This window comes from Salvelinus namaycush, chromosome 24, assembly GCF_016432855.1.
Source record: "Salvelinus namaycush isolate Seneca chromosome 24, SaNama_1.0, whole genome shotgun sequence".
In the NCBI taxonomy this organism is placed as follows: Eukaryota; Metazoa; Chordata; class Actinopteri; order Salmoniformes; family Salmonidae; genus Salvelinus; species Salvelinus namaycush.
Genome location: NC_052330.1, coordinates 17,127,149 through 17,152,717, shown reverse-complemented (window position 1 = coordinate 17,152,717; position 25,569 = coordinate 17,127,149). Strand labels below are relative to the sequence as shown.

The following is a 25,569-nucleotide window of genomic DNA, read 5'->3' as shown; positions in this document are numbered from 1 at the left end:
ACTGCTGGGTCAGTCATGGCAAGTTCGTACTATCACGTTTGAGGTATGACCCAGATGCAGACAGGGTTGAAGAAACAAAAGTTTATTCCTAACAACAGAGGCAGGCAAATGACAGGTCACGGGTCAATAATCCAGAGAAGGCATAAAGGGTCAAGAACGGCAGGCAGTCTCAGGGTCAGGGCAGGCAGGGGTCAATAATCCAGAATGGTAGGTTAAGGTACAAAACAGCAGGCAGTCTCAGGGTCAGGGCAGGCAGAACGGTCAAAAAACGGGAAGGACTGAAAAACAGGAGCAGGAAAACAGGCAGGAGCAGGAAAACAAACACTGGTAGGTTTGAGGAACAAAACTAAATGGCAACAGACAAACAGAGAACACAGGTATAAATACATAGGGGATAATGGGGAAGATGGGGGACACCTGGAGGGGGTGGAGACAATCACAAAGACAGGTGAAACAGATCAGGGTGTGACAATATTTGTGTCTCCCCTTTTCGTAGGCCTATCATATGGATCAGATCATTTCATTTTTATTGAACTGTTTGTCAGTGTCTTCAGATTAGGCTATCCTGAAATTTTTGTCGTCTTAAAAAAGATTCTGGTAATATCTCCAGTAATATAATTGTAGTAGAATTGCATTAAATGTGTTTCTAAAAGGCCAACATTTTCCTGTACAAAGAAAAGAGAATAAATGTATCTGATATAGCCTAGGCCTACTCTATGCCACTACACCCTGCATTGAACAATATTTTTTTGCGAACAGTGATTGAGTTATATTATTAGCATACATTATGACTTTCCAATCAAATTATCACATTAAGAATACTAGGCTAGAAGTTTGCAAATGCAAAGATGCATGGAATGCTTTATTATAAAGGTGGATTTTTAATATGAAAATGTGCTTTCCCAAACATGAAACCCAAGTTCAGCCTATGGTTAAAGGGTAAAGGGCTTGTTCGACATTGTAGCCCAACTGACTACAATCGGGCATCTTAATACTCATTATTATTTGTTAGTCAGTCAGTCTGAATTTACCCATGATGTATTACGGATTTGATCCACATGGCCATTGTCAAGGTTTGATTGATGAATCTCACTGCACAAGCGGTCAGTATCAGAACACTGCGATCTGACCTCACACATCTGTCAAGATTGGGTAACCACGCCCACCTCTCCTTTTAGCCAATGAACCACTTTCGGTACTTTTCTCAATTTCAACCTCCTTGCGTCCTCTCCTCGCTCCTCGCCTCCTTCTCAAAACCCATTGGAAGAGAATGTCAGAGAGGAGGGACCTCTGACTTTCTCATCCAATGGGTTTTGCGAAGGAGGTGAAGAGAGAGGACCCGAGGAGTAGCCAATGCAATTGAAATTCTCACCCTGGGCTTCCAATCCCTCTGTGCTGCACGACAATTCGACAGTATATTCGCAGCTCGAGAGACGGAACCAGGGGGACACGTTGTAGACCTCCAAAACTATTTTACGGTGATGCGTTAGCGACAGTAGGGTAGATGAGAGCTGGGATCACTCAAACCAGGAGAACGCGAAATTAAACCGCAGTTAATGTCATGTTTGGAAGTTTGACAGATCTCGTAAAACAGAGTATATTCTTTGAATGTTATTGTAATTCTGGGGTTGACATACAGTAGGAGTGGGAGTTTCTGTAATCGCATGTCCCCCTTATCCAATGGACACGCATTTGGAGACCCCTGGTACACCAAGTAGACCTATGAAATTACTTCTGTAATGTGGATTGCAATTTTATTTGAAAAAAATAAAGGTCTACTTCAGAACAATGTGAGAAGATACGCGTCCTGGATTTTCATGTTTCTGGATATCTTGAAAATTATTGGCAACAGCTGAAAGTCGCTATGCTCAAGGGATTTCTGCTCAGGTGTCTTGCCTGCTCCGACAGTGGGACCAAAATGGATTTGACGCCACTGCAACCCCCCGTCCCCCATTAACAGAAGTTCTAACAGTTCTTACACGTTGTTATTAAACTACGGTTTTAAATTTGACAAATGCTTTGGAAGAAATCGCAAGACGACCCGCATGGATTTTAAATCGACATTTGCATTTGGAATTTCAATCATGAACTTTGTTGACAGTTTGATAACCTTATTTCTCCTGACGCTTCTTTATTTGTCAGCTGTCAAGGTAAATTATGTATCATAACAGACCCAGGGTCTCTAAATGGACGTCAAGAAATGTATTATATTTGTGAAATATGGTCAAGTGTAGGTCGTCCTTGTCGCTCCCCTTGTTAGGTCATTGCTCATGTTTTAACAACCTCAAAATGTTTCGTGGCATCGGATATATTTAAATAGCAAATCTGACACTGTTCCAACTTCATGTATTTACTGTCTGGTGTGGTGCGTTTTTGTCGTTCAGAGGTGGAATAGGCTTATCTAATGTTTTTGAACGAATGTTATAAACTTTAGTCTAGACTGGTGATTGCGGGCCTGCTCAGAACCACCTTGGCGATATTATTACGCTTTTAAAGGCGCAGCGGCATTTTGAATTTGCAGAGATATGGCAGCAGGTTCACTGCCTGCACATTCGATCCTACAGTTTCATTTTAATAGGCACTATCGGAATACCACTACCCACCTACATTTTAAATTAACATTTCTGAAAAATAGTGCATTGGCTTCATATTTTATTAAGGCTTTAACATTAGTTTAACTAATTAAAAGGTAGACATTAATGTAGGTCTATACTGGTTTGCAAATCATTAATCAAAATGTTGAAGCCTCCACATGACCCTTGAGCAAAACTTTTTATGATAATACAAAACCCCCAACCAATATATCTCTTTAGGAGACTTTTCAGGTTCAGGTGAAAATGGTCCAGCCAAGTCACCCCTGATACAAGTCAGTATTCGACGTCCGTCCATGTCAGAGGAAGTCAGGAAATTATGTGGAAACTGGCCACTAGGGCAAACAGTGAGTGTTGTTACTTTTTTTTTTTTTTTTTTACCTTTATTTAACTAGGCAAGTCAATTAAGAACAAATCCTCATTTTCAATGAATACCTTCAAGTATGTTTCAGTGTTGTGGACAGGGATTGTGGATGCGCATAAGCATCTACCTCTGATTACAAATATTGCAAGTTCGAATCTAGTGATTTAATATTTTTTAAGCCTATCCGAAACCTTAACCATTCGAAGTTAATGCCTAACCTTAAACATTTGGATTTAGTGCTGAAACATAGCCTTAAACACTTTGAAATTTGACGTTTGCAACAACTTTGACATTTTACGTTTAAAACATGGATTAACGTGTAATTCTGACGTGAGACTGAGAACTGGTAGCAGCGGTAACAGGTTGAGGTTGATATTATGCACTTCCATTGTTCCGACTAAACTCAGTAGTCCTTAGTGAAAGCCACTTGGTAATGAATCTCCAGGCCTCATGCAATCCTGGGCAGAAATTGCACAAGTGTGTGTGTGATGGTGTGTGCGTGTGTGATGATGATGGTGTGTATGTGTGCGTGCCTGTGTACGTACGTGCTTGTATATGAGTGGATCGATGCCAACCACTGTGGGAGGACTGCTGACAGCAATCCCCACCGTGGAGAAATGTCGCAAACTGTGGGCTGGATACGGGTCATTGTAGCAACAATTAACAAGTGTGGTCTGTTGAGTTGCGTAGAGAATTAAATGGTAACATTTGCAAACATAGGCTTACAACTTCTTCAATCTTCACAGTGAATGACAATGTAGGCCTTGGCTTTGAAACAAAACAAACAAACCGGTTGATCTTTGACAGCGCCAATGTCATATCGTGTCTGCGCCACGTAGCCTCTTTGGTTACACTTAAGTGATTGTGAACTGCACTGGAATATGACATTCAAAAATGTAAGGCTACAATCTAACCTCCAATTTGTGTGCCCCTTTTCCTTTCTCCCGTGCAGAGTGCCCACATACCGAAAGAAGGATGGAGGATTTCGCATGACGGCGGTAGGTGTAAGGCACCGTGGGAAAAGGGCTTTCATTAGGCTCCCTCGAAGGCAAACTGCCAAGGAAACAGGGTTTGTGTGGTTCACATTGAGAGCACAGGGAGACCCACACCTTCTAGTGGACTGAAGTGTAACTGCACTAGGTCCTCAGGTTGGCTGAATAGGCTCCAACATTGAAGCCATAGTAACACATTTCAAATAGAATGTTGTCAATTTTCACTTAAAATATCCATGAATTCCATTTGAAATATTGTGTGAGGTTTTTATAGAATGGAATTGAGTCTCTGGCCCTCATGGGTTCTTTACACAAGCATAAGTTGCACAATATATTTGGGATGGAGCTGCTTTCGATCAGAAGCTGAATGTTATGTGATATTGTTTCATACTATGTTTGGTTTGGCTGGTATAGGACACTGCAGGGGGTGTGCTATGATTTCCCATTTCTCCTTTACTCTCCAAGAGGAATCAGAGTTTTTGTCTGTTTGTGGTGTCTCAATGTCTTTCCCAACATTTGCAGCCCCAGGCTACAATGTTTTTAGTGCTTCAGTGCAGAAGGTACCAAGCTTTGTGGGGCTGAGAGAGGGATTGAAAGAGGGAGTCAGTACAGAAGCATACCAGAGCCACAGTGAGAGAGGAAATGAGAGAGACACCTTGATGGGTGAGATAATATAATAATAAAATATATAATGTACATATGGCATGTACTGTAGTAGATGCTTTTATCCATAGCGACTTACAGTAATGCGTGCATACATTTTCGTATAGGTGATCCCAGTGGGAGATGCTGGTTGTTGAAGGGAAGTTAATGTAGTAGATGTATATTTTGTAATATGCATGTGTGATCTTGCCACAACCGCCCTGTGTTTGTTGATCATTTACTGTATGTGTGTATAGGTTCTTGGTATACTAAATGTGTGTGTATGTCTCTCCTCAGTGATATCCTTCATGGAGGTGTACAATAAGAGCCTATGTCAGCCCAGGGAGCTGCTGGTAGAGATCGCACAGGAGTACCCAGAGGAGGTAGAACATATCTTCATCCCATCCTGTGTGGTGCTGACGCGCTGCGCAGGCTGCTGCAACGATGAGATGCTAGAGTGCACGCCAACCTCCACGCATAACATGACCATGGAGGTGAGAGACAGAGCGTTTTATATTTTAACCCTTACATCTCCATCACACTTCTTCAACAACCCTACTTCTACATATACCGGTTACATCACCAAGGAGGTGAGATACTGACCTCTGACCTTTGACTGTTTAACTGCTTACATTTAGACTGGACACCTCCCCAAAATGACATTTAGAACATAATGGAGGTGAAACACTTAACCCCATACTTCTTTCTCTTTGTGTTATTTCCTCTATCCCCCATGTCCCCTCACAACACAGTAACATCACTATGGAGGTGAGAGCCCTTTAAACTTTAACCCCATATATTAACCCACTGTTCCCCGGCTGCCGAAGACGTGGATATGGATTAAGGCAGCCCCCTGCACCTCTCTGATTCAGAGGGGTTGGGTTAAATGCGGAAGACACATTTCAGTTGAATACATTGTTGGACAACTGACTATCTCCCTTTCCATAGCCTCTAACCTCCCCCTATCCTCACATACTATAACATCCCTTTCAGGAATCTCTCCAGCCTCTTTCTGACAATCCATATACCCTTATGCTACATGCGTGTCTCAAGTTATGTGGGTCTATGTATGTAGATGTATGTAAGGGATAATCAACGAGGGGCTATGCGTTCTATGGACAATAATGAACGACGTGGAAGCTTCCACGGAGTTGCATTCTTTTCCAGAGAACACATAGAGCCCAAGTTCAGTGATGAATTAGTAGTTGTAAAAAGGTATTTATTTATATGGGCAATGGCACCAGATTTACATTTTAGTCATTTAGCAGACACTCTTATCCAGAGCAATTAGGGTTAAGTGCCTTGCTCAAGGGCACACCAACAGATATTTCACCTAGTTGGCCCGGGGATTTGAACCATCGACCTTTCGGTTACTGTCACAACGCCCTTATCCACTAGGCTACCTGCCACCTAGGTATACAGATATGTTCTAAACAGGTCAAATGGTTTTAAAGACATTTAGGAAAAATTCCTGGGAGGATGGAAACCCTGTCAGACTGCAGCAACCTTGTACTTGTTAATATGAATTATATTTTAAAACTATACTTTCCTTTACACAGACACAACCATTGCAATTGGACAATAGAACTCACAGGGTTGAGCTTGCTTTATGCAGGTTTGCATTGTATAGGCCTATGCAACTGCAATTAGAAGTAACTCACACAGTCTATTTATGTAATCAGTATTGTGTTGTTCGATTCATTTCATTTAATACTTTTGTATTGAAAAGTTCATGGTAGCCTAGCCAGCCAGCCCAAGTTTGAATATAGCCTAACCAAATTTGATCAAGTTCACATTTTCTCCTAACACAAATATATTGTCTATAAATAGGCTACAGAACCCTGGCTAGAGGGGACATAGAGCATTGGCTGTAGCCTATGCAGCTGCCGGCTGTAGTTGCCTATGCAGTAGCCGAGTTGATCAAACTGAGAAATTGTCTCGTTTTCTTACCATACAGTTTAGGTGTAGGCAGCTGCAACATTTCTGTGAAGTTTTTGCTTGTGTATGTCGGTAGTGATGTGTAATCACGTTTGCTAAATAAATACTGTAGGACAGTGGGGCGGCGTGCGCTTTGCTAAATGATGTGCTTTGTACCTGGCCTGCGCAACCTGTGATTTCCGTGAATCTGATTGTTCAAGACACAGAACAGAATGCACAGAACCTGCAGCACTCCCATATGAAGGACAACTGGCTTACATAGTGTGTGAGATGACATATCGAGTCATACAGCTCAAGTCCAAGTTAAGTCACCAGTCATACAGCTCAAGTCCAAGTTAAGTCACCAGTCATAGATGCTCAAGTCAAAGTCAAGTGTTTGTTTTTTTGTCAAGTAAAATCTTAAGTCGCAAAATTTGACTTGAGTAGTACTCAAGTCCAAGTCACATGACTCGAGTCCCCATCTCTGACTATAGCCATTGAATTCTACCGTGCAAATATACCAAATATATTGGCAACTACCTACAGTAGTTGCCGTGGTAAACAGACTTTCTAGTTTAACTAAACAAACCATCAGTCCTAGCTCGCCATTATGAAAATCGAATTCAACAATGCCAATTCATGTTTTCAATTTGAATTTTTCTTTCAAAAGTAGCTCAAACATGTATGAATGAACTATAGCCATTGAATTCTACCGCGCAAATATACTGTGCATTATAGGGAAATAATGCATGCTCTAGAATGCCCTTCAAGCCAATCAGAAACAGGTATTCAACAATGCAATAGTATAATTAAGTGGTAATGCCCGAGAAGCCGGTGTTTGGAGGATTTCGTCTCGGGCAGGCAAACCGTGCCAATATATCCTCCAAACACTGTCTTCGAGGGCATTATCACTTTTATACAACGGGTTACCAACGTATTCAAATAATGATTGACAAATTTTCATTAAAAACATTTTGATGAATTTATTCATACTATTTCATCCTTCCACAAGATATAGTCCCGACACAAATCTAGGGTTGCTATGCATCTATGCATCTATGGACGCAACCCAGTCATTCGATCTAAATGTTCCAAACTGGCTAGAATGTTCTTATCCCTTTCTTGCTAGCTAGCCAACTACGCCTAACTTACAGTCATGTCAAAAAGTGCAGCCAGAATAACAGCAAAGTAGCTGCATTTGCGTTTGTTTAAGCTGTTTTCTATTGACATTTATTTGGCTATATCCATAACAATGAGCTAATGAGACTCGATTTCACCTGGCATAGAAAATGTGCTCAATTGTCAGGACACTTTTGTTCAGTGGAGCTAGCCAACAACACAGCTACAGTAACACAATCACATCAAACTGAAGCTGGAAAGACTGCAAATTATCAAATTAAAAATTATTGTAGCTGATTCCTGATTTCGACTGGCTGAGAAATGTTGCCCACCTGTCTCTCGTCCCGACTCGTTCATTACTATGGGACAGCGGGAGATCAAATTTGAATATTGAAACAATGTTGCAATTGTCGGAGAGACAGATTGAAGGTTTTTTCAAATCTCCGCTGTTGAAAACTAAGTGTTAGTCTAAAAGAAATGTGAGATAATGTCTAGATGCTTTTTATAGAGGAGATCAAGTTTATAAGTTGCCTGGCTGGGCTGATGAGACAGTGGATCAGGGTAAATAGGCATTTTAACGTCATAGATTTAGCCAGTGACAACTTGTGGAATAGACACTGGCTAGAATGCGGTTTTAACCAATCAGCATTCAGGATTAGATTTACCCGTTGTATAAAAATGTGTAAACAATATATGTGTGTGTATAGTATATGGTGGGAAAGGAGAGAGTCTGTGTGAGTATGTTTGACCGTTCTATATTAGACTCTGTCTTCTCTTGTTTTTGTTTCCACAGATAAAAAGAATAAAACCCCAAAGGCAGGAAAATGACATCTTTATGAGTTTTACAGAACACAGTGCATGTGAATGCAGGTAAGATGTGTTTAAGTATTATTTTGTACACTTGCTGCATGTACACACACACACACACACACACACACACACACACACACACACACACACACACACACACACACACACACACACACACACACACACACACACACACACACACACACCTACTATCTAATCCAGTGTTCTTCTCAGTTCAGGGCATATGGAGGTCTTCTACGAGGAATTCAGGGGCATTTACTGTAAACAGCGATATTGATTGTCTCTGTTAGATAACTAAGAGTCCGTTCCTACTTCCGGGTGCCATCTACAATCACACTGAGCACTGATCAGGGCCTGTATCCACAAAGTGTCTCAGAGTAGGAGTGCTGATTTAGGATCAGATGCCTCCTGTCCATATTATCATATTCATTATGATCTTAAGGCAAAACTGATCCTACTATAGATCAGCACTCCTACTCTGAGACACTTTGCAGGTCACAGAAAAGTGATATGGTATGAACCATGTATCAGCTTTTCCTTTAACGCCATAGCTATTCATTTATTTAACATTTTATAAAGATTTCTATCCTACATTCAGTGTGTATAATTTTCCACCTTTTCATAACCACCATATAAACTGCTCAAACCATTAATTCATTGTTTGTTAACCATTAATAAACAATTTGTAAATCACTTTTCACGACTCTAACTAGTTTATAAGTAGAATGCAATGTTTTACATGGTTTTCTACGAACCTATTGAGAGTACTGGGAAGTGAAATGTGACGTTTCACAATTCTTGGCCTCCTGTACACACTAGATTAGCTGTGAGCCAGAGGATTCGTTGCTCCATAATCAGTTATAGTGAAATGAGCTGTGGAGTTGAGCAACAAAATAGAATTGAGAATTGGCTATTGTTATCAGATATTGTGTGTGTTGTGTGTTGTGTGTTGTGTGTTGTGTGTGTGTGTGTGTGTGTGTGTGTGTGTGTGTGTGTGTGTGTGTGTGTGTGTGTGTGTGTGTGTGTGTGTGTGAAAACAAATCAAGGAGGTAAGCCAGGGAGAAAGCCATCCTTGTCATGACTACTTGGGGATCAGGGATGGAAAACACTAGAGTAGTAGAGTGCTACAGGGCCACCCAAGCTGAATCCTGCCTATGTCTATCTATCTGTCCACTGTTGATGATCTGAATCGGTTTACAAAGAAACAAACGGTGGGCTAGATTTTGTATTTATTATGGATCCCCATTAGCTGTTGCCAAGGCAGCAGCTACAGTACTCTTCCTGGGGTCCAAACACATTAAGGCACTTACATTACATATAAAACAAATATAAAAACAGTACATCATATGACATTATTACACCACTACATGTACTACATGTACGCGCTTGTGTGCGTATGCGTGTGTCTGTACCTTTGTGTGTCTCTTCAGTCCCTGTGTTCCATAAGGTGTATTTTTACCTGTTTTTTTATTTTTAATCTGACTCTACTGCTTGTGTCAGTTACCTGATCTGGAATAGAGTTCCATGTAGTCATGGCTCTGTGTAGTACTGTGCGCCTCCCATAGTCTGGTCTGGACTTGGGGATTGTGAAGAGACCTCTGGTGGCATGTCTTGTGGGGTATTCATGTGTGTCCGAGCTGTGTGCTAGTAGTTTAAAGAGACCGCACGGTACATTCAGCTTGTCAACACTTCTTAACAAAACAAGTGGTGATGAAGTCAATCTCTTTTCCACTTTGAGCCATGAGAGATTGACATGCATGTCATTAATCTTAGCTCCCCGTGTATTAAGGGTCAGCCGTGCTGCCCTGTTCTGAGCCAATTGTAATTTTCCTAATTCCCTCTTTGTGGCACCTGACCACACAACGGAGCAGTAGTCCAGGTGTGACATCTAGGGCCTGTAGGACCTGCCTTGTTGATAGTGCTGTTAAGAAGGCAGAGCAGAACTTTATTATGGACAGTCTTCTCCCCATATTTGCTACTGTTGTATCAATATGTTTTGACCATGACAGTTTACAATCCAGGGTTACTCCGAGCAGTTTATTCACCTCAACTTGTTCAATTTCCACATTATTCATTACAAGATTTAGTTGAGATTTAGGGTTTAGTAAATGATTTGTCCCAAATACAATGATTTTTGTTTTTGAAATATTTAGGACTAACTTATTCCTTGCCACCCATTCTGAAACTAACTGAAGCTCTTTGTTAAGTGTTGCAGTCATTGTAGTAGCTGATGTGTATAGTGTTGAGTCATCCGCGTACATAGACACACTGGCTTTACTCAAAGCCAGTGGCATGTCGTTGGTAAAGATTTTTTAAAGTTAAGGGGCCTAGACAGCTGCCCTAGGGATTTACGGATTCTACCTGGATTATGTTGGAGAGGCTTCCATTAGAGAACACCCTCTGTGTTCTGTTCAAATCAAATTTTATTTGTCACATGCGCCGAATACAACAGGACCTTACAGTGAAATGCTTACTTACAAGCCCTTAACCAACAATGCCATTTAAGAAAAATGTAATTAATAATTAAGAAAAATAGAAAGATTTTTTATTTATTAAGGAGCAACCAATAAAATAACTGTAGCGAGGTTATATACAGGGGGTACCGGTACAGAGTCAATGTGCAGGCGCACAGGTTAGTCGAGGTAATTGAGATATGTAAATGTAGGTAGAGGTAAAGTGACTATGCATGGATAATAAACAGAGCGTAGCAGCAGCGTAAACATGGTGGGTGGGGGGTGGGGGGGGGGGGGGGGGGGGCAATGCAAATAGTTCGGGTAGCCATTTGATTAGCTGTTCAGGAGTCTCATGGCTTGGGGTTAGAAGCAGTTAAAAGAAGCCTTTTTGACCTAGACTTGGCGATCCGGTACCACCTGCTGTGCGGTAGCAGAGAGAACAGTCTATGACTATTGTGGCTGGAGTCTTTGGCAATTCTTAGGGCCTTCCTCTGACACCGCCTGGTATAAAGGTCCTGGATGGCAGGAAGCCTTGCTCCAGTGATGTACTGGGCTGTACACACTACCCTCTGTAGTGCCTTGTGGTCAGAGGGTGAGCAGTTTCCATACCAGGCAGTGATGCAACCAGTCAGGATGCTCTCGATGGTAGAACTTTTTGAGTATCTGAGCACCCATGCCAAATGTTTTCAGTCTCCTGAGGGGTATAGGCGTGCCCTCTTCACGACTGTCTTGGTGTGTTTGGACCTTGATAGTTTTTGGTGATTTGGACACCAAGGAACTTTAAGCTCTCAACCTGCTCCACTACAGCCCCGTCGATGAGAATGGGGGCGTGCTCTGTCCTCTTTTTCCTGAAGTCCACAATCATCTCCTTCATCTTGATCACGTTGAGGGAGAGGTTGTTGTCCTGGCACCACATGGCCAGGTCTCTGACCTCCTTCCTATAGGCTGTCTCATTGTTGTCGGTGATCAGACCTACCACTGTTGTGTCGTCGGCTAACTTAATGATGGTGTTGTAGTCATACTTGGCCATGCAGTCATGGGTGAACAGGGAGTACAGGAGGGGACTGAGTACGCACCCCTGAGGGTTCCCCGTGTTGAGGATCAGGATTGTTACCTACCCTTACAACCTGGAGGTGGCCCGTCAGGAAGTCCAGGATCCAGTTGCAGAGGGAGGTGTTTAGTCCCAGGGTTCCTTAGCTTTTTGATAAGCTTTGAGGGCACTATGGTTTTGAACGCTGAGCTGTAGGTAATGAATAGCATTCTCATGTAGGTGTTCCTTTTGTCCAGGTGGGAAAGGGCAGTGTGAAGTGCAGTAGGGATTACATCATCTGTGGATCTGTTGAGACGGTATGCAAATTGGAGTGGGTCTAGGGTTTCTGGGATGTTGGTGTTGATGTGAGCCATGACCAGCCTTTCAAAGTACTTCATGGCTACAGACGTGAGTGCTACGGTTCCGTTGTCATTTAGGCACGTTACTATGGGGCTTTTGGGCACATGGACTATGGTGGTCTGCTTGAAACATGTTGGTATTACAGACTCGGTCAGGGACAGTTTGAAAATGTCAGTGAAGACACTTGTCCGTTGGTCAGCGCATGCTTGGAATGCACGTCCTGGTAATCTGTCTTGCCCTGCGGCCTTGTGAATGTTGACCTGTTTAAAGGTCTTACTCACATCGGCTACGGAGAGCGTGATCACACAGTCGTCTGGAACAGCTGATACTCTCACACATGCTTCAGTGTTGCTTGCCTTGAAGTGAGCATAGAATTTTTTTTAGCTCGTCTGGTAGGCTTGTGTCACTGGGCAGCTCGCGGCTGTGTTTCCCTTTGTAGTCCGTAATAGTTTGCAAGCCCTGCCACATCCGACGGGTGTCGGAGCCGGTGTAACACGATTCAATCTTAGTCCTGTATTGATGCTTTGCCTTTTTGATGGTTCGTCGGAGGGCATAGCAGGGTTTCTTTCCCACTCCTTGAAAGTGGCAGCTCTATCCGTTAGCTGAGTGCGGATGTTGCCTGTAATTCATGGCTTCTGGTTGGGGTATGTACCTACGGTCACTGTGGGGACAACGTCATCGATGCACTTATTGATGAAGGCAGTGACTGATGTGGTGTACTCCTCAATGCCATCCGATGAATCCCCGAACATATTCCAGTCTGTCCTAGCTAAACAGTCCTGTAGCTTAGCATCTGCGTCATCTGACCACTTCCTTATTGATCGAGTCACTGGTACTTACAAGTTATCTTGTAAGCAGGAATCAGGAGGATAGTTTATGGTCAGATTTGCCAAATGGAGGGCGGGGGCAGAGCTTTGTACTCGTCTCTGTGTGTGGAGTAAAGCTGGTCTAGTGTTTTTTTCCCTCTGGTTGCACATGTAACATGCTGGTAGAAATGAGGTGAAATGGATTTAAGTTTCCCTGCATGCAAGTCCCCAGCCATTAGGAATGCCACCTCTGGATGAGCATTTTCTTTTTTGCGTATGGCCTTATACAGCTTGTTGAGTGCCGTCTTAGTGCCAGCATCGGTTTGTGGTGGTGAATGGACAACTACGAAAATATAGATAAACTCTCTAGGTAAATAGTGTGGTTTACAACTTATCATGAGAATCTCTACCTCAGGCGAGCAAAACCTCGAGACTTCCTTAATATTAGATTTCGCGCACCAGCTGTTATTGACAAATAGACACAGACCGCCACCCCTTGTCTTACCGGAGGCAGCTGTTCTATCTTGCCGATGGACCGAAAACCCAGCCAGCTGTATGTTATCCATGTCGTCGTTCAGCCACGACTCGGTGGAACATAAGATATTACAGTTTTTATTGTCCCGTTGGTAGGATAGTCTTGATCGGAGCTCGTCCATTTTATTATCCAATGATTGCACGTTGGCTAATGATGGTAAAGGCGGATTGCTCACTCCCCGTCGGATCCTTACAAGGCACCCCGACCTATGTCTCAGATATCTGTCTCTTCTTCATGCGAATGATGGGGATTTTGGCCTTGTCACGTGTCTGAAGTAAATCCTTCTCATTAGACTCGTTAAAGAAAAATCTTTGTCCAGTACGAGGCGAGTAACTGCGGTCCTGATATCCAGAAGCTCTTGTCGGTCATAAGAGACGGTGGCAGAAACATTATGTACAAAATAAGTTACAAATAACGTGAAAAAACACACACAATAGCACAATGGTTAGGAGCCCGTAAAATGGTGCCATCTGTATAGACATGTAAATCTTTATCCACAATATAGCAGGGGGTGTAATGCCATAACACATACGTTTTTCTAGCAACAGACATTGATCGATAATGTCAAAAGCCGCACTGAAGTCTAACAAAACAGCCCCCACTATCTTTTTATCATCAATTTCTCTCAGCCAATCATCAGTCATTTGTGTAAGTGCTGTGCTTGTTGAATGTCCTTCCCTATAAGCGTGCTGAAAGTCTGTTGTCAATTTGTTTACTTTAAAATAGCATTGTATCTGGTCAAAGACCATTTTTTCCCAAAAGTTTACTAAGGGTTGGTAACAGGCTGATTGGTCGGCTATTTAAGCCAGTAAAGGGGGCTTTGGTAGTGGAATGGCTTTTGCTTCCCTCCAGGCCTGAGGGCACACACTCTCTAGTAGGCTTAAATTGAAGATATGTCAAATAGGAGTGGCAATATCGTCCACTATTATCCTCAGTAACCCTCCATCCAGGTTGTAAATGTTGATAGACAATAATAATTTTTTCACTTCTTCCACACTCACTTTACGTAATTCAAAAGCACAATGCTTGTCCGTAATTTGGTCAGATATACTAGGATGTGTAGTGTCAGTGTTTGTTGCTGGCATGTAATGCCTAACTTTGCTAATCTTGCCAATGGAAAAATCATTAAAGTAATTGGCAATATCAGTGGGTTTTGTGATGAACGAGCCATCTGATTCAATGAATGATGGAGCCAAGTTTGCCTTTTTGCCCAAAATGTAATTTAAGGTGCTCCAAAGCTTTACTGTCATTCTTCATAGCATTTATTTTCATTTCATAGTTTAGTTCTCTTCTTTTTATTTAGATTTCTCAATTTGCAGTTATGTTTGCCAGATTTATATGGCATACCTTTTGCCTCATCCTTCTCAACCATACCATTTTTCAATTCCTCATCAATGCAATGGGATTTAACAGTTCTTACAGTCATTTTCTTAACGGGTGCATGCTTATTAGTAAGGTAAGGGCTGTAAGGTAACATGTTTGTTTCTATCTTTCAGGCCAAAGAAAGAAGTGAAAGAACAGAGACAAAAGTGAGTACAGACTCTTGCTCTGTGTTGATTTGAGAAGCGATGTCTATCTCTTTGTCATTGTCTTTCTCCTTCTATCTTTCACTGTTCTCTTTCTCCTGTGCTCACACATTTTTAGCATTTCTCTCTTAAAATGTGTGTTGTTACACACAGCATATCAAATGATCACTCGCACTACCATGTGGCACCGCTCCAATGAGCTTCCTGGAACTCACAAAGAATCACATCCATTTCATTCATTCTAGTTTCATGGCCCTTTGAGCTCTCAGGTGAGACACACGGAAAACCCCTAGAATGCTTCACCCAGGTGAATAAGTGACACCTGATGAGGTCAATGTCCTCTGCTCCTGTCATCTAATGTTGTTTTATATATACCTGCTGCTCCTTACGTTCCTCTGTTACATTACTCTGTTTACATTCCTTCTCTCTGTACCTGCCTTCAACTTCTTATGGCTGGGGGCAGTATTAAGTAGCTTGGATGAATAAGGTACCCAGAGTAAACTGCCTGCTACTCAGGCCCAGAAGCTAAGATATGCATATTATTAAGTAGATTTGGATAGAAAACACTCTGAAGTTTCTAAAACTGTTTGAATGATGTCTGTGAGTATAACAGAACACATATGGAAGGCAAAAACCTGGGGAAAAATCCAACCAGGAAGTGGGAAATCTGAGGTTTGTAGGTTTGCCTATCCAATATACAGTGTCTATGGAGTCATATTGCACTTCCTAAGGCTTCCAATAGATGTCAACAGTCTTTAGAACCTTGTTTGATGCTTCTACTGTGAAGGAGGGGGTAATAAGAGCTGATTGAGTCAGGGGTCTGGCAGAGTGCCACGAGCTCACTCAGGCGCGCCCCCGTGAGAGTTAGCTGCGTTCCATTGCATTTCTACAGACAAAGGAATTCTCCGGTTGAAACATTATTGAAGATTTATGTTAAAAACATCCTAAAGATTGATTCAGTACATCGTTTGACATGTTTCTACCAACTGTAATGGAATTTTTCGACTTTTCGTCTGGCTTTGGCGTCATGAATTTGGATTTTTGAACTAAACGCGCGAACAAAAACGAGGTATTTGGACATAAATTATGGACTTTATCGAACAAAACAAACATTTATTGTGGAACTGGGATTCCTGGGAGTGCATTCTGATGAAGATCATCAAAGGTAAGTGAATATTTATAATGCCATTTCTGACTTCTGTTGACTCCACAACATGGCGGGTACCTGTATGGCTTGTTTTTGTGTCTGAGCACCGTACTCAGATTATTGCATGGTGTGCTTTTTCCGTAAAGTTTTTTTGAAATCTGACACAGCGGTTGCATAAGGAGAAGTATATCTTTAATTCTGTGCATAACACTTGTATCTTTTATCATTGTTTATTATGAGTATTTCTGTAAATTGATGTAGCTCTCTGCAAAATCACCGGATGTTTTCGAGGCACAACATTACTGACCATAACGGGCCAATGTAAACTGAGATTTTTGGATATAAATATGAACTTTATCGAACAAAACATACATGTATTGTGTAACATGAAGTCCTATGAGTGTCATCTGATGAAGATCATCAAAGGTTAGTGATTCATTTTATCTCTATTTCTGCTTTTTGTGACTCCTCTCTTTGGCTGGAAAAATGGCTGTGTTTTTCTGTGACTAGGTACTGACCTAACATAATCAGATGGTGTGCTTTCGTCGTAAAGCCTTTTTGAAATCAGACACTGTGGTGGGATTAACAACAAGTTTATCTTTAAAATGGTGTAAAATACTTTTATGTTTGAGGAATTTTAATTTTGAGATTTCTGTTGTTTGAATTTGGCACCCTGCACTTTCACTGGCTGTTGTCAAGTCGATCCTGTTAACGGGATCTCAGCCATAAGAAGTTTAAGTATGTCTCAGGGTTCATTTCTTTACTTATGTTTTACAGGATCCTGTGATGTGTAGATAACTGTGTGTTTTTAGAAACAAGGTCGGTCAGATATCATTACTGACCGACCTTATACTCACAGACATCATTCAAACAGTTTTAGAAACTTCAGAGTGTTTTCTATCCAAATCTACTTAATAATATGCATATCTTAGCTTCTGGGCCTGAGTAGCATTTTTGTGTGTGTTTATGGGTCTAGCTTTAGTGGATTTCTTGTTTTTGTTCAACTGATTTTTCCACCTCTACATGGGATTGTCTAGTTGTCCTATTGCCTAAACCTACAGGATACGAGGGTCTTTGGTTGTATTTAGGTTTTATATGTCATGTGTCCAGCGGTATAGATAAGGGTTTGTTTCTGAGACCCTATCTGACCGACCTTGTTTTAACCATTTATGAGTCTGAAGGCTGATGGCTTTAGTGCTCCCTGCCAACATGTTTCTACACTGAGATGCCCCAGGGGACATTCAACTCTTGTTTTTGATGCTACCGTGCTTTACTGTTTGCTCAACTTTTACATCTGACCATGCTGTGGTGGCGGCAGGGCTGGATTAAGAAATCATAGGCCCTGGGGCTTAGATATTTTCTTGGGCACCCCTCCCCTTTTCATATGTGTACACCCGCTTGCAAGTACACACCTTTTTTATGAGCCTAATAAAGATGTAATTTAACTGTGAAACTTTTAAAATAAAAATGTATCCGCCTCTTGGCGGTTGCAATAAGAAATATATATATACACATTTAAATTTAGCTCTGCTTTAAGGGCCCCCTACGACCTTGGGCCCCCAGGCTTCAACCCATGTAAGCCCCTGCATTAATCAGGCCCTGGTTGAGGGGCCTCCTGGGTAGTTAGTAGAGGTTGACCGATTATGATTTTTCAACGCCGATACCGATTATTGGAGGACCAAAAACAGGCAATACTGATTAATCGGCCAATTTTTTATATGTGTATGTAATAATGACATTTACAACAATATTGAATGAACACTTTTATTATAACTTAATATAATACATAAATAAAAATCTATTTAGTCTCAAATAAATAATGAAACATGTTCAATTTGGTTTAAGTAATGCAAAAACACAGTGTTGGAGAAGAAAGTAAAAGTGCAATATGTGCCATGTAAAAAAGATAACGTTTAAGTTCCTTGCTCAGAACATGAGAACATATGAAAGCAGGGGGTTCCTTTTAACATGAGTCTTCAATATTCCCAGTTAAGAAGTTTTAGGTTGTAGTCATTATAGGAATTATAGGACTATTTATCTCTATAACATTTGTGTTTCATATACCTTTGACTATTGGATGTTCTTATAGGCACTATAGTATTGCCAGCCTAATCTCGGGAGTTGATAGGCTTGAAGTCATAAACAGCGCTGTGCTTCAAGCATTGCGAAGAGCTGCTGGCAAACGCAGGAAAGTGCTGTTTGAATGAATGCTTACGAGCCTGCTGCCTCCTACCACCGCTCAGTCAGACTGCTCTATCAAATATCAAGTCATAGACTTAATTATAATATAATAAATATGGTCAAATCCGGAAACTATAATTTCGAAAACAAAACATTTATTCTTTCAATGAAATACGGAACCGTTACGTATTTTATCGAACGGGTGGCATCCATAAGTCTAAATATTGCTGTTACATTGCACAATCTTCAATGTTATGTCATAATTATTTAAAATTCTGGCAAATTAATTATGGTCTTTGTTAGGAATAAATGGTCTTCACACAGTTCGCAACGAGCCAGGTGGCCCAAACTGCTGCATATACCCTGACTCTGATTGCACAGAACGCAAGAGAAGTGACACAATTTCCCTAGTTAATATTGCCTGCTAACATGAATTTCTTTTAACTAAATATGCAGGTTTAAAGAAATATACTTGTGTATTGATTTTTCAAAGTCATTGATGTTTATGGTTAGGTACATTGGTGCAACGACAGTGCTTTTTTTCGCGAATGTGCTTGTTAAATCATCACCCGTTTGGCGAAGTAGGCTGTGATTCGATGATAAATTAACAGGCACCTCATTGATAATATGCAACGCAGGACAAGCTAGTTAAACTAGTAATATCATAGTTTTTTATAAGATAAGTTTAATGCTAGCTAGCAACTTACCTTGGCTCCTTGCTGCACTCGCATAACAGGTGGTCAGCCTGCCACGCAGTCTCCTCGTGGAGTGCAATGTAATCCGCCATAATCAGCGTAAAAAAATGCTGATTACCGATTGTTATGAAAATTGAAATCACCCCTAATTAATCGGCCATGCCGATAGTAGTTAGTCACAGTGGTGTTAATGATGGTACAAAAGATCTCCATCAATGGGCTTGATCAGTCATCCTATGGAAGCTAACTCTAGTCTAGGTTCACCCAATCATTGTACGGAAATGTTCCTTTGTCACATTTTGTTATATACCCTGCATCTGTTAAATCTGCTGAATTTATACACTACCTGGAGCTCATTGTACTGTTATATCAAACAACTTAAACAGGCAGATCGCTCAAGATTGACTTTGAAATTGGACGTCTGTCAGTGTCCTGAGGGTGTCGGGAAATGCCTTCAAAACCGGACACTAGGCAACAGTCCTACTTGGGCAACAGTGGGCGCTATTACCATCAATTAGGCTTGGGATTTGATAGGGTGTTGTGGACGGGGGTGGTGGATAACCGTCATCCTATGACTCCAGATCAAAAGGTTGCATGTTGCATGAGTGGTGGACCCTCATTTGTTATTTTAATCCCATCCAAAACCTTAACCCTTCGAAATGTGACGTTTGGAACAACTTCGAAATTTTGAGAAGTGCAAAAACGTCTAATTATGCAGTGAGCTTGTTGAGTTCCATCAGCCAAGACTGGTGACCCAGATTAGTTGAAAGAGAACTAGGCTGACCCTTATAGTTTTCATGACATTGTCAGCTAATCCATCTATGTGCACGCTTAAAAGGCATTTGCCTCATGGAGCGCAACACATCTCCTTCGCATAGAGTTGATCAGGTTGGTTGATTGTGGCCTGTGGAATGTTGTCCCATTCCTCTTCAATGCCTATGCAAAGTTGTTGTTTTTGGTGGAAACTGGAACACGTTGTCGTACACGTTGATCCAGAGCATCCCAGACATGCTCAATGGGTGACATGTCTGGTGAGTATGCAGGCCATGGAAGAACTGGGACATTTTCAGCTTCCAGATGATGGCGGTGGATGAATGGCACGACAATAAGCCTCAGGATCTCGACACGATTTCTCTGTGCATTCAAATTGCCATTGATAAAATGCAATTGTGTTCGTTGTCCGTAGCTTATGCCTGTCCATACCATAACCCCACCGCCACCATGGGGCACTCTGTTCACAACGTTGACATCTGCTAACCGCTTGCCCACACTACACCATACATGCTGTCTGCCATCTGCCCGGTACAGTTGAAACCGTGTTTTATCTGTGAAGGGCACACTTCTCCAGCGTGCCAGTGGCCATCGAAGGTGAGCATTGTCCCACTGAAGTCGGTTACGACGCCGAACTGCAGTCAGGTTAAGACCCTGGTGAGGACGACGAGCATGCAGATGACATTCCCTGAGACGGTTTCTCAGAAATGCTTAGGTTGTGCAAACCCACAGTTTCATCTGCTGTCCGGATGGCTGGTCTCATATGATCCCTCAGGGGAAGAAGCAGGATATGGAGGTCCTGGGCTAGCGTGGTTACACGTGGTCTGCGGTTGTGAGGCCGGTTGGACAGACTTTCAAATTCTCCAAAACTACGTTGGAGATGGCTCATGGTAGAGAAATGAACATTCAATTCTCTGGCAACAGCTCTGGTGGACATTCCTACAGTCAGCATGCCAATTGCGGGCTCCCTCAATTTGAGACATCTGTGGCATTGTGTTGTGACAAAACTGTACATTTTAGAGTGGTCTTTTATCGTCCCCAGCACCAGGTGCACCTGTGTAATGACCATGCTGCTTAATCAGCTTCTTGATATGCCATACCTGTCAGGTGGATTGATTATCTTGGTAAAGGAGAAATGCTCACTAACAGTGATGTAAATTAATTTGTGCACAACATTTTAGAGAAATAAGCTTTTTTGTGCATATTAAACATTTCTGGGATCTTTTATTTCAGCTCATGAAACATGAGACCAATGCTTTACATGTTGCGTTTATATTTTTGTTCAGTATAGTTTACATGTTGTCAACAATCTAAGCCAACCCTGTCCATTTTGCCCCATAGTTGCACAAGTGCCGGTTTTGTTGCTAAACAACCAACCCATCTATAGTCCAGTATCCATTTGGGAATGTTAAGAGTAGCTGAGGGAGTGTTTGGGCAAAAAAAACAGCTAAACTTAAATATTAAACTTTAAACCTTTCTTTTTGGTCTAAGAATGTCTAGAAGCCAGTGTTCTTTTGATAATTTATTTGCTACAACAGTGACAAAGTTTTAACTTCTAGATTCATGGGCCGTTCTGGCTCGGACAAGGCTTACTTGTCCAATTCTTATTTACTAGATTTATTGAGACCATTTGATTCTATTTCAGTCCATTCTCTCACTCCTATAGCCTCTGTGTGAATGAACGATCTATTGATCGATTGATTTGATTTACTGACTAACTGAACTCGGAACTCTCTATTCGGTTGATATGTGTCTCTTTTCCTCCTCCTCTCAGATGTATCAGTGTTGTTGTGCTTCTTTCTCTTTTTTACAGAAAACCCCGGAAAGGCAAGGGCAAAGGCCAAAAGAGAAAGCGAAAGAAAAACCATGACCAAAAGAATCGTGAAGCGTATGTCAGCTCGGCCTTCTCCTCTCCCAACCTGCACTTGAGTGTGGCACTTCTAAGCTTATTTGGGAGGAGTTCATTTGCCCCTTTTTAATTAATTAATTTGCTCACTCACTATTCACAGCCCCACCACTCCACCCAATACCACCACCACCACCCAATCCCACCACATGCATCAATTGGCATGAGGCTTTTCTGAACCCCCACCCCACCGGAGTAGGTAGAAGTCGTCCCTGAATAATAAATAACATCTGATCCTATATCTATGGTTAGGGGTGACTTCAACCTCAAATCACTACAACTCACTCGATTCACCCATAACCCTGCCTCCATACCTCACTGCCACCCTCACCCCACACCCCTTGTGATAAGGAACCCTAGGGGGGATGGAGGGAAAGTATGGAGTGATAGGGTAAAGATAACAGAACTGAACCAACCAGCATGGCTTTTTGCTGACGATCTCACTAATCCGGTATCTGTTGTGGGGATCATCCAAGGCCTACATCAGTGTTGAGTCTGTCTCGCTTTGCTGTGTCTCACACTCGCCCTTTTCCCCCTTTCTTCTTCTGTTTCTTTTCATCCCTCCAAACAGGTTTTTGCTGTTCCGTCTGCCATATCTGGGCTTTGTTTGCAATGTGAGCATATGAGAGATGGCAATCACACTGTTGTTTCTTTCTGGGTTATGTAAACCAACAAGTTGTTTAGCCCGTTCTATTTGTGCGTTCTCTTTGTCTCCATGGGTCTCAACAATTTAAAAAAAAAAAATCAATAGAAAGAGTTGCTCATGTTTCTGCAATGGGTTTAATGTCAAATAATAGAGTTGTTCTGTTCACGTTGCTGTGCCTTTAGTTCTCAATGGAATGTCTGTCTGTCATCCCCCATACTCTGTGAAAATGGTTTGGTCCACTATCAACCCCTCTGTGTGGAAACAGAATGGTGCAGTCTCTCTAGTGTTCTTTGTCATTTAAACCAGATCCATTCTCTTATCTACTGGTTCTCTATCTAATCTGTGTCTACAGGTGTAGGATCTTAATTTGAGCCAGTTTGCTACAGCAGAAAAATAATCCTGCAGCAACAGGAAATGTGGATTATAATTAATGGATTCATACATTTTTTGTTACGGCAAATCAAGTCTGAAATTTTAACTCGCACTGCAAGTTTGCACTTCCTGCTGTGCAGGAAAATTCTCAGCAACAAATGAGTGATCATATTAAGATCATACATCTGTATGGGAAAAACAATACTTTTAACATTTTAATTCAATAAAATCGAATCCTGTATCTTTACGCACAAAGACGACCTCTGAGTTTTATTTGATTATGTAAAAAGAGAGTTTTGGGATGTGTTGAATTTGACAGTGTTTTGTGTTGTAAGCCTCACATCCCTGCCAAAGCTTGCTGGTGCATGTCTAACTGAAACAATGCATACTGTACGTGGGCAAGCCAATCATCAAGAATCACTCCCCCCTACCACCCTACGAGACAGTAGGAGGAGGTCACCCTGCCAGCATAGGATGAGTTGGGGAGAGGGCAATGGTTTTGGGGGTAATTTTGCTGCTTGCAAAGTGTCTGTTTTTGTACAACCCTCCAGTCACATGCTACAATTCCCCCTCCTTTACATACCTACACATACAGAACATTCACACATAGGCAGTGACACTGGGAGTATGAAGTTGCAGCATGTGTGGGTTGTCAGAAAACACTTCCAAGGTTGTTTCCATATTAACACCATTCTAATAAACATCCCTCCTATCTCTTTCTCCTCCTCCACTCTCCTCTTCATCATCCTTCACTTTTTCCTCTCCTCTCTCTGTCTGTCTAAAGTCAGTGCGAGCCATGTTGTGATGGCTGTTCAGAGAGGAGGAAGCAGGGGTTCATCCAGGACCCTCTGACCTGCCAGTGTTCCTGCAGAAACTCCAATGCCCACTGCCGGGCGCGTTACCTGGAGCTCAACGAGAGGACCTGCAGGTGTGTTTGTGTGTGGGTGTCAGGAGGACTTTTGTTTTATCACTCTTGACCTCATAACTCGGTATGGTAACCAAGATGGTGTTTGGTGACATTTCTTGACCACATAAGAGCCTACCATTAGCCAAGAACCTGACCAAGACATTGGCGCTCAGTTCCCAGAGCATGAGATCAAGTGTGTGTTTCATACAACCATACAGCCCTACTTCTCTGTTTTTAATGCCTGTCTTTCTTCTCTTTGTCCCCCAGATGTGACAAACCAAGAAGATGAGAGGCCAAACTTCAGATGAAATGACATGATGGAATATTCACAAGATGTTTCACAGCTCAGCACTTTGAACTTTAAACTCTAAGCTCATTTTCTCTGTGGAGAGCATTCCTCTGGACTGACTGAGAAACAGCAGAGAGAGAAAGAGAAAGAGAAAGAAAATGAACAGACAGAAAAATCATCCCAATGTAGATCTGTATATACTAAAGTATATACTAAAAGTACAGAATTTTTATTGCTGCTAAAAGAAAACTAACTAAAACCCATCATTATAAAAAAGCAAACAGCTGTGTGGTTTTGTATTTCACTGGCGCGTGACCGGACTGCAGTTTTGTTGTAATTTCATTTATGCAAATTCTTCACTGGATATATATGAGGGGTTATGTGTCGAATCAGAAACAACAACCTAGCTATGTGATACATATATCAGCAGAAAAGAGGAGGAAGAGAAGAAGGGAGAACATTCTTGGAGGGATGGAAAGTACTGACCCATAGACTCCCGTTGCAGGAACCCAATTGCAATGGCAGGACAGGCAATGGGAAAACGGGGATCTGTCCCTTTGTGACAATTTCTTTTACCTGAAAGCAAGTTCTAGAACTGATGCGTAGAACTTGTGGAATGCTAGAACTGTCTTTTGCTGCCCTTTCTAGCAGTGGAACTGGATTTGGAGTGCCATTAATACTTCTAAAGGGATACTGATGATTGATTTTGGTATACATGGAAACCTCGAGAAACAACTGATACTGTAGCTTGATTCCATTGAGAAACTGTGCCTCAAAAACTGTGCTGATCACTTCAGAGTGAGAAATCCTGAATCTGCTTCTTAAATTATTATATTTTTTTCGGAGGGGAGGGGGATGGTACGCTGTCTGCGGTTGAACTCAATACAGAATGCAATAGTATCGATGGCAAGCTGTCTGTCTGTATATATACTATACATACTTAATATCCCTTATGTCATTGTCCACTATAGATAATTTATAATGTTAGAGTATTTTCAGTATTCAGTCCTCTACCCGTATTTAATTTGATCTATTTATATATACAGTGTTATGTTCTTTTGGGTTTCCCCCCTCCCCGCTATGTGATGTCATTATCGTCTCCTCTCTGCCTAGCTACAAGGAGACACTGCTCTTGGCTTTTATAAGAAAGGAAAATCTTTATGTAAACATTCCTCAAATGGATCATTTGTATGGACGGCCTTTTTAAGGTGGGGGTGCTGCGTGTGATTTTCACCCTGCTCGTGTGTGCGTGTGTGTGAGTGTGTGTGTGAGTGTGAGTGTGTGTGTGTGTGTGGGGGGGGGGTTTAGAGGCAGAGTAGGCTTATGCTTGTCTTGAGCTCCACCACGCAAATAACAATAAACCCTTGCTAAAAGAAAGCTCGGCCTACCAAGTCAATGCTTCCATTTTGTGTTTGTATTACAGCTAGCAATCTGCAACCTACAGTACATTCGGAAAGTATTCAGACCCCTTGACCTTTTACACATTTTG

General features: G+C 41.8%; 1 protein-coding gene across 9 annotated transcripts; it reads left to right on the top strand.

Annotated features, from left to right (window-relative positions):
- Positions 1-1,376: 1,376 nt before the first annotated feature.
- LOC120019024 (vascular endothelial growth factor A-A-like) lies at positions 1,377-25,460 on the top strand. 9 transcript variants are annotated; one of them, XM_038962219.1, is made up of 9 exons: positions 1,377-2,150; positions 3,908-3,953; positions 4,470-4,610; positions 4,887-5,083; positions 8,419-8,495; positions 15,137-15,169; positions 21,774-21,848; positions 23,669-23,812; positions 24,059-25,460. In XM_038962219.1, exons 1-9 carry the CDS (start codon positions 2,046-2,048, stop codon positions 24,078-24,080), a joined length of 840 nt encoding a protein of 279 aa, XP_038818147.1. In that variant the 5' UTR covers positions 1,377-2,045; the 3' UTR covers positions 24,081-25,460. The 9 variants fall into 9 exon arrangements, with proteins under 9 accessions (XP_038818147.1, XP_038818150.1, XP_038818154.1 ...); XM_038962220.1 differs by lacking the exon at positions 1,377-2,150 and adding an exon at positions 2,158-2,938; XM_038962221.1 differs by lacking the exon at positions 1,377-2,150 and adding an exon at positions 2,985-3,656.
- Positions 25,461-25,569: the final 109 nt, after the last annotated feature.

Coding starts and splice junctions, on each gene's coding strand:
- LOC120019024 (XM_038962217.1), top strand. CDS start 4,223: ATGGAATTGAGTCTCTGGCCCTCATGGGTTCTTTACACAAGCATAAGT. Junction 21,849..23,668: donor GACCAAAAGAATCGTGAAGC/GTATGTCAGCTC, acceptor GTCTGTCTAAAG/TCAGTGCGAGCCATGTTGTG. Junction 23,813..24,058: donor CTCAACGAGAGGACCTGCAG/GTGTGTTTGTGT, acceptor TTTGTCCCCCAG/ATGTGACAAACCAAGAAGAT.